Source organism: Xiphias gladius, chromosome 2 (genome assembly GCF_016859285.1).
Source record: "Xiphias gladius isolate SHS-SW01 ecotype Sanya breed wild chromosome 2, ASM1685928v1, whole genome shotgun sequence".
Classification (NCBI taxonomy): Eukaryota; Metazoa; Chordata; class Actinopteri; order Istiophoriformes; family Xiphiidae; genus Xiphias; species Xiphias gladius.
Window position 1 is genome coordinate 11601644 of NC_053401.1, and position 13615 is coordinate 11615258.

The 13615-nt window shown below is 40.5% G+C and overlaps 1 protein-coding gene across 3 annotated transcripts in view; it reads left to right on the forward strand.

Moving 5' to 3' along the window:
* Positions 1-13615, forward strand: part of LOC120804216 (gamma-secretase activating protein) — a 33769-nt gene that overhangs the window by 16628 nt on the left and 3526 nt on the right. For 2 of the 3 annotated variants that reach the window (XM_040153522.1, XM_040153513.1), the window contains exons 24-29: positions 791-852; positions 3083-3178; positions 7421-7491; positions 7793-7887; positions 8638-8757; positions 11761-11822. In XM_040153522.1, the coding sequence (XP_040009456.1) occupies positions 791-852; positions 3083-3178; positions 7421-7491; positions 7793-7887; positions 8638-8757; positions 11761-11822 (506 nt within the window). Of the gene's footprint in view, positions 1-790; positions 853-3082; positions 3179-7420; positions 7492-7792; positions 7888-8637; positions 8758-11760; positions 11823-13615 lie in introns of those variants that run through there. The other variant, XR_005709424.1, reaches the window with a different exon arrangement.

A 13615-nucleotide genomic window follows, 5' to 3' on the forward strand; every position in this document is an offset into this window, starting at 1 on the left:
CAAAATAGTTGTTAATATCCTGATAATTGATTACTAATTCAGCACTACGGCTGGTTTGTGAGACCACCTTGGATGTGAAGAGCTCGTGAGTCTGTGAGCTGTGTGTCCTGACGATGAGAAGTCAAAGACACTGAACCTGCTCGTTTTGAACAAGACCATCAGCTAAATGTCAAAAATATGTAAATTTAGAACCGTTGATAACTTTGAACTGCTCACAGGCATATAGCGAATCTGTCAGCACAGCCTGTCAGTTAGCTGTGCTCTGCGAGCGCTATTTATATCTATTACATATTACACTGTAACATCAAAAAAGCCAGCCTCTTGCATATGTGAAAAAGTGATCAAAAGATGTAGTGTGTTTGTGTATGCGAGTGTGTAATAATTCATCTAACGTAACCAAGCTGGAGCGTGGTCAACTTTTGTGTGACTGACATAAAACAACTGCAGCATGCATACACACTCTCTCACACACACAGCAGGATCGCAGCATCAAAACCCCCAAGCTTTTGGATGTATTTTTCAATTGAAAACACACTCCCAAAAGAATGTATTAATGTCTGAGATCCAGTCCTCTTTTTCTTGTTTTTTTTTTTTTTTCTTTATTAAAGGCATAAACAAGTCAGAGTTTTTGGTTTCTTGGATTTTTTCTGAGGACCTGTTTAATGATGTTACTGCACTGACACACCTTAGGCTACGTTCAGTCTTCTGCCTAGCAAAGATGCAGCATCAAGGGGTTTTCTTCAATTCATCTCTCTCATGTGCAGACTCTCTGTATCTGTGTGTCTTCTAGATAAGAAGCTGGTGCCACTTTTCCAGGAGGAGGACCATCAACAGAGGGTGCTCATAGGCCTGGTGAGAGAGAGTGAAGCTGAAACAAGACAACGGCTACAATACATTTACACACACACGCAAACACTTTATGGTCAGAAGAATGTTTTTTGACGGTCTGCAGTTGGCCCCCTTAGGTTCTTTTTGGAAATCTTAATGCTACGGCATAAAGTGACATTTAAGACAACATTGTGCTTCTGACTTTGTGGCAAAAATTTTGGGGAAGACCCTTTTCGTTTTTAACATGACAGTGAACTTATGCAGAAAGCGGGACCCACAAAGAAGTGGTTTTCCATGTTTGGTGCTGAAGAGCTTGACTGGCCTCTACTGGGCCTTGACCTCAACCTCCATCCAACACCTTTGAGACTGAAATGAAACAAAGCAAGGGCTTATGTCGGTTTGACATGATATAGGTTGGATAATAGAGATGCGAAAGATTCTCCAAACATTCATGGAACAACTCAAGACAGTTGTATCATTAAAGAGTTGGCTGTATGAGGAATAAAAATACTTTGAATTGAAAATGTAGCACTAAATTTGTTAAAGCTGGGGGTTTAATTACCTTGAGGAACAGATTAATTGTTTGGTTTTCAGGCATTTCCATACTATTAAGCAGCAAAGCTGGATGTATCGTAGCTTTTAGTAAAATCAAAACATTTCAGAGTTGTAATTATGACTTGAATGCTGACGTGAAAGCTGTTTACAACTCGGAAACCGGTGATTATGGTAACTCTGATGTGGCGTGAATGCAGAATTACCACCCAAAATCAGTTCCTAAACCTCACTAATGCTCCTGTGGCTGTTTGGGAGCAAATCCCTGCAGACAAACCCATAAAACTGGTGGAAAGTCTGTATGGTAAATGCAGTGCATAGCTGGAGCAAACAGCTGGTTAGCTTATATTAGCATAAAGGCTGGAAACAACGGGAAACAGCTAGCCTAGGTCTGTCCAGAGGTAAGAAAGTCTGCCTACCAGTCCCTCTAAAGGCCACATATTAACATGTTACATCTCTTTTGTTTAATCTCTAAAAAAAAAAGAAGTGTAAGAACAATTTGCTGGTACGAGGGGTTATCTGCTGGACTGTTTGGGTGTCCGCGTACTGCCCGTAATGTAGCTTCACGGTTCTCCTCGGTCTTAAAGTAAAAATCCACTCAAAAGGTTTTAGAAGGAGTTTAGTTAGAACTTGCATCCTCTTGAAAGCCTTGAAAGGCATCATTTGTAAAATGCTGTCAGTCAAATGAATCATTCAGTTGAAGGACTACTCATTGAGTCAGTCATGACAAAATATGCAGTTATTGAAAAAGCAGAAAGTCCTTCAGCTTTCCAAAAAGAGGGTAGTTAACATTCTGACGCTCAAACTCAAAGAGCAGGAGCAGAGTGAGAATAATAAAACATATCAGCCACAACCTGGATTGTTTAGCAGTATCTTTTGAGATACCTTGCCTACTTTAATAACCTCTTTTCAGTTTGAATAATTGTGCACCGTGTGTGTATTTTCTCCCCAATGTCACCAACTATAGAAGAAGTGGATGAGGCAGAGTAAAAAGTGGGTGCAGAGTAAAATACTTGATTGTAAAATGCAACTGAATATTCTTCCTTTAAAATGGGCTGATATACAGAACACTAAAGACCCATTGTGAAATGCTGACAGCCAACTATTTCCCTCCATAGTCATCTTTTAAGGTGAAGCTCCTGTTACGCTTCAGATGAGTCAACACTTTAAAACAAGGGACATCTTAAGGTCCCTGTCCTGCATTTTTTTTTAACTGTATGCTGTTTGACGGACAATTTCAATTTCCCTGCGCTTTAGTATTTAAAGAGTAGATAGCTGCAATTTAATGGAGTTCAGTCGTGATGCTAGTAGTCTCTCGGCTATTCTTCGCTGCTCCCCCTCCCTCTTTTCTTCTTTCACCTCCTTATTCCCTTCATCTCCCAGATAGATATCAGGTCAATCTGTCAACTTTACTGTTTGTAGCCCCTCACTCATCTTCTGTACTTTTCCACCTCTCACATCCACAGGTCTCTCCTTCCCTCCCCTCCCCTCTCCTCTATGGTTAAATCAATTTTTGGGACACTGTAGTCAAGGGAAAAGTCAAGGTGAATTCAATTTGACCTTGCTGAGTGCACCACAAAGTATGCTTAAAATTCACAAACAAAAAGTTTTATTCTAAGCCACACACACAGACACACACACACACACACACACACACAGAGTACATGCACAGAAAATAATCTGTATGTTTTTTGCATTGTAGACGGTTGACAAGCTTCGAGAGCATCTCAACAGACACCTACCACGACTGGGGAAGAAGAAGATTGACTCACTGGTTGTCTGCTATGTAGCCAAACTGGTTGGTACTCTGTCTGTCTGTGTCCGTGTCTGTGTGTGTGTGTGTGTGTGTGTGTGTGTGTGTGTGTGTGTGTGTGTGTGTGTGTGTGTGTGTGTGTGTGTGTGTGTGTGTGTGTGTGTGTGTGTGTTAGTGTGCTTGTTGGTCAGAGATAAAGAGAGGTCCAGAAGCTATAGCTCTGTAAACCCCCCCCACGCTTTTTTTTTTTTTTTTTTAAAGGTGCATAACTCTTTAAATTATTTAATATTTACCCTTGCTCTTTTTCTGGGAAGGTTAAGTGGTACTCACAGCGAGGCTTGCTCAGTGGAAAGGGCAGTGAGTTTTCCACTTTAACGAAATGGTTTGACAGAGATCATAGATGGATGTGTGCTCTTTAGTTTATAAAGGTTGCTGGACGCCGTCAGGTCTGTTTCAGTCTTCTAAAACAAATATCAGTTTTTCGGTTACTGCAACTGGGAACCTGTGTATGGGGGAGACGGGGTGTTTCCCCCTCTCTTTTCAAAATCCTATTACCGCCATCCCTGCGAGTTTTAGTTTCGGTTTGATTTTCTTCTTCTAAAATTGACAAACAAAGTTTCTGTTTACATTCAGTGTTAATCCCCAAAATGCCTTGTGTGTATCCTTGAGATCTAACATACATTTTGAATGCAATTCTTTCCACATAAAAACTCTGCAAAGCCATTTTCTAAAATTTAAACCATTTAAATTTTAACCATTTAAATTTAAACTGCATTTACCTGCTAGTAAACTTCTTCTCACCTCCCTTTGCTGGTGTTTTGCTGTATTTCTTTACCCATTACCAACACATGTTGATTAGCATAGAGTAACATAAAACCATTGACAGGACTGTGTATCTTGTCATCCATGTGTATGTGCAACAAACAGAATGCGGACCAAAACGTAAAAACATTGCTCCACAGTCCTACTATTGGTCAAAAAATCCAAACTGTACTTGTACATTGTTATCAGAGCTCTATCAAGGAAAATGAACACACTTTTAAGTGGAATTGATGCATTACTATAAAAAGTACAAAAAAAATAATTTTATATCTAGATTGATTTGAATGTATTTAAATGCACATGTATATAAATTTTTTATAAATATCACTTCGTTGTGCCCCCCCCCAAACTTCAGAAACCAAACCTGCGCCCTAGGTATCCACCAACAGAGAGGCAGGTGGGATCTGTATAACCAAGTGGAAAGATGTAACCACTCTCTGTCTCAGTACCCTATAGAGGCAAATGGTTCTGTGAAGTCAGTCTTTAGTATTCCTGGGAGGTAAATCCCTTCACAGCTAGGAGCTGCTGAAAGTAGACATACAGCATATATCAACACAACAGTATTAAATCAGGCCAAGGGTAAGGCTGGAATTGAATAGAAAGCAGGATGCACAACCTTTTGGGACTACATGGAATTACAAGTGACAGAGTAAAAAAGACCAAAGAAATCCTCCCAGCTCACAGCTGGATCGGTGGATGTCTCAGCTTGGTACGACAGGCTCATGAGTTTTAACCTGCGCCTTCAGACTCAAAGTGAAAGTAGTAGAATTAGGCATGTCTGTAGTCATTTGTGGCATTGCCCTGCAAAAGATTAACTTGGTGATTATTGAATTCAGTGAGAGTGAAGATGTTTCTTATCCTGGGAGCCAGCCTTATTAAAACATACTAACACAAAGTCCCATACAAAACAGCATTTTAGGACATTTTACTCAAAGAACAGTCGACTAACTCACCAGCGGGGCCATGTGAGCACACATCAAGCTGACTCATACTTTAAAAACTCAGCATGATAGTGGTTCAAAGAGGGCTGACTTCCCCTCCACAAATAAAGATCATCTCCCGCTCTTGTTAGGGAGGCTAATGATTATCATTGAGACTAATGGCTGCTTTGACACAGGGGAGAAGTTCCCTGGCTCTGCTCCACAGTAATGTAATGTCATATTTATTTATTTCCTGTCCCTGTTGCTACAGACAACTGAGAAACATTCCTTTTCATAACGTAGCCAATGTCAGAGCAAAGAACAACCCGCTAATAGCTGAATATGAATTACTAAGAAGGAATACATATTAAAAGTAATGCAATGAACTGAAATAGGCTGGAATATTTTTATACAGCAGAAAAGTTATTCTATACCCAAGGTTATTAAACTTTTTTTCAGTAGGGGACCCACACTGAGTAAATTGAGTCTCTTTGCCGGGTCGAGGTTCATTAAGACAAATCGCTGATTCTAGATTTTATTCTAATAGAAAACCACACAAGGATTACTGTGTATGAGTCTGTGGCTATAAATCACTTGTTTTCCTTTTGTTAGACTTTTTTCAGCACAAAAACATCTCTGCTACATATTTTTATCCTACTTACTGATTGTCAGGGGCCTGGATTACATCTGCAACAAGCACAAGAGACGTTAGTTGGACAAGTGAGAAATTGAATTTGAATAAATTTGAAATTTGAATAACTTTTTTTTATACCATTAACAGACCAGATTGCTAATAACTAGAAAAAAACAAAAAAAAACAAGGGAGGTAGGTAGGGGTAAGTTACCCCTCTCCACGAGACAAGGAATGGATTCCCAAAAAATCAAGGCACACTGCTTAGTTAAAACAAAAGTGAAAGCACAAAGCCACAAAGCCTGTATTACCTACCTGATTAAAAACAAGACTAGCGTGTATTGACTGCACACCGGTCTCTTCAGGGTCAAACAACTACTTACAGACAAGTGAATACTATAAGCACCAACTTCAGTCACACGTGAGAATTTTCTCAACCTCATCAGCTCCCCCTCATTACACAGATAATATTAAAGAGGTGCTGCACATTTACATTTTTTTTTGAGCTAAATGATATGAGTGCACTGTGATAAAACACATCAGTGCTGGTGTTGATATTGACATTTCCTACCAAAGTTATAAAAATTGGCATTTCATGGGTTGAAAATGGCTCAATACGCCCTCTGTTGTTTTAAATCATCCTGAACCTTGCAAAACCAATGCTGACATAGAGTTAACAGTGGGACTAATCTACGTCATGAAATTTATATTAAAAAGTCAGTGAAACCGCATTCAATTTATAATACATACTGATCGAGACTCATCATTCACAGGTGTTTAGATTTTTTTGCTCACCCTCTACTTATTTATTTATATTTTTTCAAATTTTGGCACATTGGCTGTAGAAGTACCACTGGACTGCGTTCTTTCCCCTTCAGACCCTCATACGGATCGGTAGTGGTTGCAGATGGGAGCAGGTCCCTCAATAGCAACACACTGCTATGTAAATTTGCAACTGACATGTTTTTCACCAGAGCGCTATTCTAACTACATGCTCGGCTCCGAGAGCTCCAGGTTCTGGCCTTACTGGGGCTGGAGCCAACGGCTCAAATTGATACGTTTGGGACTACCATGGTCCTCCACCACACTAATATCCACTTCAGGAGATTCTGGAGGGAAAAAGACCTCCACTTCCAAGGAGCCCTCTAGCATAGGTGCCTTGCGGTCATTGAACAACTCCTGCCTCACACATCCATGCCCCCTGCCACCCATCTCAGCCCTTTTCCCCACTGTTTAGCATTTTTCAAATTTATGGTCTGGGTCAAGTTACTCTTTAATGAAAACATAAACCCAGAGGAGCATATTATTACATTTGTCTTCAACACCTCTTATATTTTGGGCAGGACTGTGACATAAATCAAGCTAATTGAAATTCCTAACCTTAGGTCACTGGAGGACATTGGTGCTTGAGGGTGTTCCACCGGCGTACAGGACGTGAATGAGGCAGATCATATTCCTGTTATTTTGCAAGAGATGAGAGAGTGTTCATTCATGGAAAGAAAGAGTGTGTGTTTCAGCATGCAGCAGGCAATCGTCAAGTGCATTCGTATCATCCCGGATGCTAACATGCGTGGTGAAATGATGTGGGGCAAGCATAAGCGTGTCTTTGTGTTCCCACTGCTCCTGCTCAGTGGAAATCAAAATGGGAAGTAGGAAAAAAAAGAGGGAAGTGAGGAAACGGCTCATAGAACACATGTACTTTCCAATAAAGAAAATGTTGTCGTGGCAAAAAAAAAAAAAAAAAAAAAAAAGATGTCTAAGTTGCATGTTTTCAAAACAGGATTTTTGTGTAGTGCAAAATTTCCAGGCCTCTGACTCGAGCTGCATGTCAAAAAAAATGTTTCATTTGAATCTAATCGAGCATCTCCTTCCCTAAGCACTAACGTGTCTGTGTGTTTGTGTGTGTGTGTCTAGCTGGAGCTCATCAGACACATGCTGGAGTCAGTCTGGCTGAAATACAAACTTGGCCCTCATGTTTTGTGCTTGTGAGTAGCCCCTTCCTCATTAGTGTGTGTCTCCTTTAATGTCATGTTTCTCACTAATGTAATGTAAAGTGTAAAGCGCTGACAGAATCTGTGTGTTCATCTTCACGCATGTGTGCCACAGACCCCCCCATCACTCCCCGCTGTGTGTGTCCCCACATGTGCAAATTGTAAATGACCCCTCTTCACGTGTGCGCTCACGTTATGTAACATTCCCGTCCAAATTTTTCTGTGTGTGTGTGTGTGTGTGTGTGTGTGTGTGTGTGTGTGTGTGTGTGTGTGTGTGTGTGTTTTTTTTTTCCAGGACACAGCAGGGCAGTCCAGCCGAATGGTCCGTGTGTCACTTCATGTTTCGGATCCTGGAAGCCACAAGGGGTCTCTTCCTGCCGCTCCCACCTGGTAAAATCTACACACACATACGCATGCACACACACACACACACACACACACTAACTTACTCTTTAAGTTTATTATAATCCAGTCTGTCTCTGACTCACCCAGAATAACAATGCATGTTTGCACTGAGAGACAACAGACCCACTCTCTTCTGCTATAATGTATCCAAAAATATGTTAAGCATTAGCATAGCGCAGACATGGGTAAAGCAGAGTGTGAATACATTTTCAATAATTTGAATTCATTTTCCAGTGCGTGCGGCATAAACCCCCCTTTACACCACGCCACAAATTTAGTCGCTCACGAGTAAAACTTTGTGGATTAGAATCCTTAACTGTCTGGGAGTGAGAAGGGAAACGAGAACCGCCCTGAAGCAAGGCAGCACACCCGTAACAAACTCAGGCTGCAGGTTTAAATGTGAGGGTAAAGCTATAAAACAGTAGGTATACTGAGTCTGTTTCCCTTTGGTAAATAAAAGCTGAAAAAAATTTCACGCTGCTTTCAGGCGTTGTGCAATCAGGTGTACATTTGTGTTAACAGTAGGTGTCTTTTTTTAGGTAATGACATTCCCATTAGCTGTAGCTGAACTTCATGTTTAGTGCATGATACATAGCCGCTAGGCTGTACACTCTTACTCTTGTTTCACTTTTTCTTTTCCTTTGTGGTTTTCAGGAACATTAAAAGATAAACATTAAAAGATCTCTTCTTCTTCTTCTTTTTCTGTCCTACCTTTTTCTCCCGGTCTCTCCCTAGGCTATCACACCCTTTTAGCAGTGTTTGCTGTGCGTTGCCTCCCTCACCAGACCTTCCTACAGTACATTGATCACGGTTTCCTGCAGCTCACTGAAACCTTTCTGTCTCGGCTCATGACAGGTAAACACACGCACAAACTGCTAAGGCTTTCTTGGCGTATGTGAAAAGTTTTGCAAGAAAAATATAATCAAGTGCATGCGAGACAGCGGTGTGGGGACAGCAGCAGTGTTCTTTTGGTACAGACAGAAATATCGCTCCATCAGCGTGTTAGCATGGTCACTCTGAGCATTGTCACTGTTAGCATGCTGATGTTAGCATTTGACTCAAAGTAGAGTAAGTATAGCCTCACAGAGCAGCTAGAGAAGACTAATCCAGATTCTAGTTGGACTAATTCTTTCATTCAGTTAATGTAAATTTTGTAGCATGTTCTTTTTTTATGTGAGGCACACCATCTGAAAAACAAAACAAAATTGGAAAATAGAAAAAATCTAAAACAATTATTTAACATATTTATTGTTTAAATGTTTTATGCATTCTTTGTATATCATGTTGAGTCTGTACAGAGAGGAAAACGGAGGAAGCATGAAAGTATGATGTGAAATACTATTAGTCAGTGCAGTAAGATACAGGAAAGGAGTCAGACAGTGATTGAAAAAGTAAAAAACATTCCACATGCGTCAGCATTTTACGTGAAGCAGTTTGTCTGATCCCATGAGGAGCGCAGCCACATACAGCATAGGAAGAATGAGAGGGGGGAAAAAAGCTAACAACGAGGAAGACAGCAATTATTTGAATGAAAAGTTCAGTGACTCAAGGCTGTTTCTTGTCCGGCATTTGAGTTTGGTTGACCCCTCTAACAAGCAGAAGATAGAAGGACAACAAGACTAGATGGCTGAAAATTACAAATAAGATGTAGACTGCTTCAAGCACTGGTTTGATCCTTTGGCTACTGCCGGAACGTCTGCCAGTCCGCTCGTTCTCGGTTTACACATCTGTTACTGAAAACACAACTGGAAGAGCTTCCAGGGTTCCGAGCATCCACACCTTGAACAGTAATAATCGCTGCCATGTCCGGTCCAGCTTGGCCTACTTTGTAGGGTGAAGAACTTCTTAAAGGGACATTTTTAGTTTTGATATCTGACTGCTTACTGCTGTCACTACTTTTGTCCCTCTTTACAGAAATTGTATGATGTTTGTATGTTTACTTTCGACAACCCAGGATAACACCTAAGCCCGAGACTGGCCCTCAAACTGGATTTATTTCTCAATGGGAAGTAGAGGGATTTTAACATTACCTGTGTTGATCAGTGATTTTAATCCCACCCAGAGCGACGTCTTTGTATCTTTAAGTGGATTTCTGGAGTTTCTGGAGTGGAGTTTTTTGCTTGTTTAAAGAGCTAATTGTCCTTCTACTTTTTTCTTTCTTTTTTTTTTTTAATCAGCTTAGTGTGAATTTAACTTTTGTATGAATACTTATCAGCATCACAATGTTTAAGTTGGAGTTGATGTAGAAAAAGAAGAAGTTAAAGAGAAGCCGAGAGACGCCATGTGTCAGATATGGTCAGCTGTAGAAAATGACCACACCAAAAGGCAAGCAGAGCAGGAAGGGTAGGTCCAATACTCTGAAAAAGTGGCACTACAAGACGGAGGAGCTGCAAAGATGCCAATGTTAACAGGGATACCAAGCAGGCAACTGACTGCAATAAATCACACCGGCAACAATGTACCAGCGATGGAGGCAGTAAGTCAGAGGAGATGCTGGTGCTGCTGGTGATGGACAAGTTGAAGAAGAGGGAAGAAGAGGTGTTTGATGGTGTTCCCAATTGGTGTTGGGAATGAAGGAGAAAGATGAATAAGTGATGACTGAGGCAAATCTGGATGGTAGAAATGCCTCCTCTTCTGCTGAGGTCAGGATGTGTCACCTGGTTGCTGTTTATGAGGGGAAAATTTACTGTCGGTTGGTTCTTTCTCATGAACAGAACATACAAAGATGCTTTCCAAATGGCCTCGAAGTTCAAAGGGAGAGAAAAACGCTGTTTCATGACTTTGAAGTGAGAGGGTTCACTTCTCCACAAGGATTAATCAAATGTCTATATCAGTCAAAGATCCCAGGATTATCCACAATGCACAATGTCTATTTTCAGCTTTAACTGGTCAAGTGCTGCTTGCCTTGCTTGTCCTGACGGCACGCCACTGATATATATATCTACTTCAAATTCAACATTTTTTGCTTTGCATAACTTACTGGCCACGTGTGCACTTTCTGCTTCATTACAAACACACACAAACATGTTCTCATTTGAAGTTTTTCTCAGTCAAACCAGTCTTCCTTAGCCTGGGTGGAGACCTTTGATACGCTCCCATCGCGTCCTATTTTTTTCAGCCATAAAGTGAAACCAAAGCTAAATACTAACATCTGCATGCTAACATGCTAACAGTGATAATGCTAACATGCTGATGCTAAGCAGGTATAATCTTCACGATGTTAACCATCGCAGTTTAGCATGTTAGCATGCTAATGTTTGCTAATTAGCACAAAACAGAAAAGTACAGCTGAGGCTGATGAGAATGCCATTAGCTTTGGAACACCTGGGTTTCACCCAGGGTCAAAGGACGTCAGAGGCTCTGTTTGCTTTTGAACGGATGGATCTCATTGTAACACAACAAATACTACTTTACCCCCAAAGTGGTACTGACTCAGAATCCGCTTTGCTTGGGTGATCATTTGTGAAGCCTTGTTTTCCAAAAGAAGTGAAACATCCCTCTGATGGTTTTTATTTTTCATGGTAATCAGTCCTCATAGATATATTATTTGCAGGAGCATTTGGGAAAAAGCGTTATAGTAGGAAAGATCTTACATATTGCCTCTTGGTTGGCTGACCACAACATAATCTGGGATTTTGATAACTGTATTTGCATTTATTTTACCTAAAATCTCTCTAGAAGACAGAATGAGTGAACCTAAATCCCATGTCTACCTCTAAAATACTTTGATCAATTAATTCAGGTATACAAGTGCATAGAGAATCTGTGATGTGGCATTTTTTGTCCTCCCGTATCAGGTTCGTGTTCAGAGAATTAATTAGTGCCACATCTCTCTTTTTCCATTCTTGTTGTGTTTAGATTTGGACAACAATGACGCCAACGAAAGACTCAAGTTCAGCATACTTAAGAGACTCCCTCAGGTACTCCCGAATGTGTGTGTGTGTGTGTGAGTGTGTGTGTGTGAGTGTGTGTTGCCAAACATAAAGCTTTTGTGCAGTGTGAAGAGTAGTTGAGATTTTGCGACATATTATCAGCCATCCAAATGACGAAAAGTTGAGTGAACAAACCTGGAGGACAGAGATGAAATGTACCAGTGCTTGGCTGGGTGAGTCTCTCCGCCTGGATGGTATAAAGATTAAAACAACGCATGCAGCTGTTATAATCCTGTCTGTTAGTGAGGGGGAAGTTCTGATCTTGTCTCAAATGGTTCTCTCCCCTAACTTCCCATTCGGGTCCAATTAAGAGTTTGAAGTTATTTTAGGTCTCATCTCCCTCAAGCCCCCTCAAGCCAATCACAAAGCACTTGTGTAACTGGCTGGTAAGTGTGTGTGTGTGTGTGTGTGTGTGTGTGTGTGTGTGTGTGTGTGTGTGTGTGTGTGTGAGAGTGTGTGTGTGAGAGTGTGTGTGTGTGTGTGCGTGCTGAGGAGGGGGTTGTGTAGGTAGTTGTCTACTTAGTCTGTGTGTGTTTATGTCCTAACTCTTGTGTAACTTCCACGTGTTCCCGTGCAGATACAGTATATTTCTTTTGTAGCTGCGTGTGTGTGTGTGTGTTTGTGTGTGTGTGTATTCTGTCCGCATTGTGATCAGAGGAATGTTGGGTGTTTAGTGTCTCTGTTCTGTTTCCTGCCTGTCAGACTTTTGTTCGCTGAGTTTGGCAGGCAGGAGAGATTTAGCAGGTACATCACACACACACACTCCCATAGAGCTAAAAAACAGGAACTGTTTGCCCACCGCAGGAGATTTGTACCTTGACTAAATCCAGCACCCCCATTAATAAATCTCGAGTGTTTAACTCCGATGGAATTTCAGTAAACCTTCAAATTATATTTCATATTGCCGTTTGCATTAGCTCTTAATAAGTTTAAACCTTCTGCAGTACTTATACACTAATGTTAAGATGTCGGCATCAGTGAATTAAAACAGCTCAAAACACGCACACACTAGTTCTTATTATTTATTATTTATTAGCTAAGACATTCTTTGAGTTTTCTGGTAGAGCCTGAATTAGTGACTCACTTAGTTTGAAACGTGTGAGTACTTACTAAGAACTTAGGAATGACTTTATGCACGAACTGGAATTACGAAGAGCTGGTGCAACTCAGTCCAAATGTTGAGTGGAAAGGGAGATGCAAAGATTTATAGACGCAGCTCTTTAAGTTTATGGTGTTTTGTCAGCTTTCAGAACCACGACAAAATGTTTGCTTATTTTAATATCGATAAATTTTGAAATTCCTGATATAGCTTAATTAAAAAATGCACTCTCCTTGTTTGATGATTATATTCACATTGTAAATGATAACAAGTTTAATTGATAATTCTTATTACTAGATCCTTTATTTGTTTCGTTTTTTTCCTGAGCTTTGTCCCTTGAAAAACAAAGTAATGTTTACACGACCCTTCGTCACATGTTGCATATGTCAGCGGGTTATGAGTTGAACCAAAAAGTGAATCTTCCCTCTACGGTTGGTTTATTTGGATCATTTTTAGGGCCTGCATGAGGTAAAATTATCTGGTGATTCCAGGAAATAGAGTAAATTTAAACAGTGGTCACGACACTATATTAGTATGTATTAATTTGAAATGTCACAGTATTTAACTTTGTCCGGTGCTCTGTCCTATCCAGTAATTGTATGTAGAAATGGTCTCCCAATTGAAGTTCTGGAAAACGATCTATATCATGATAGAAATTTACATAAGCCATGACAGACGAGTC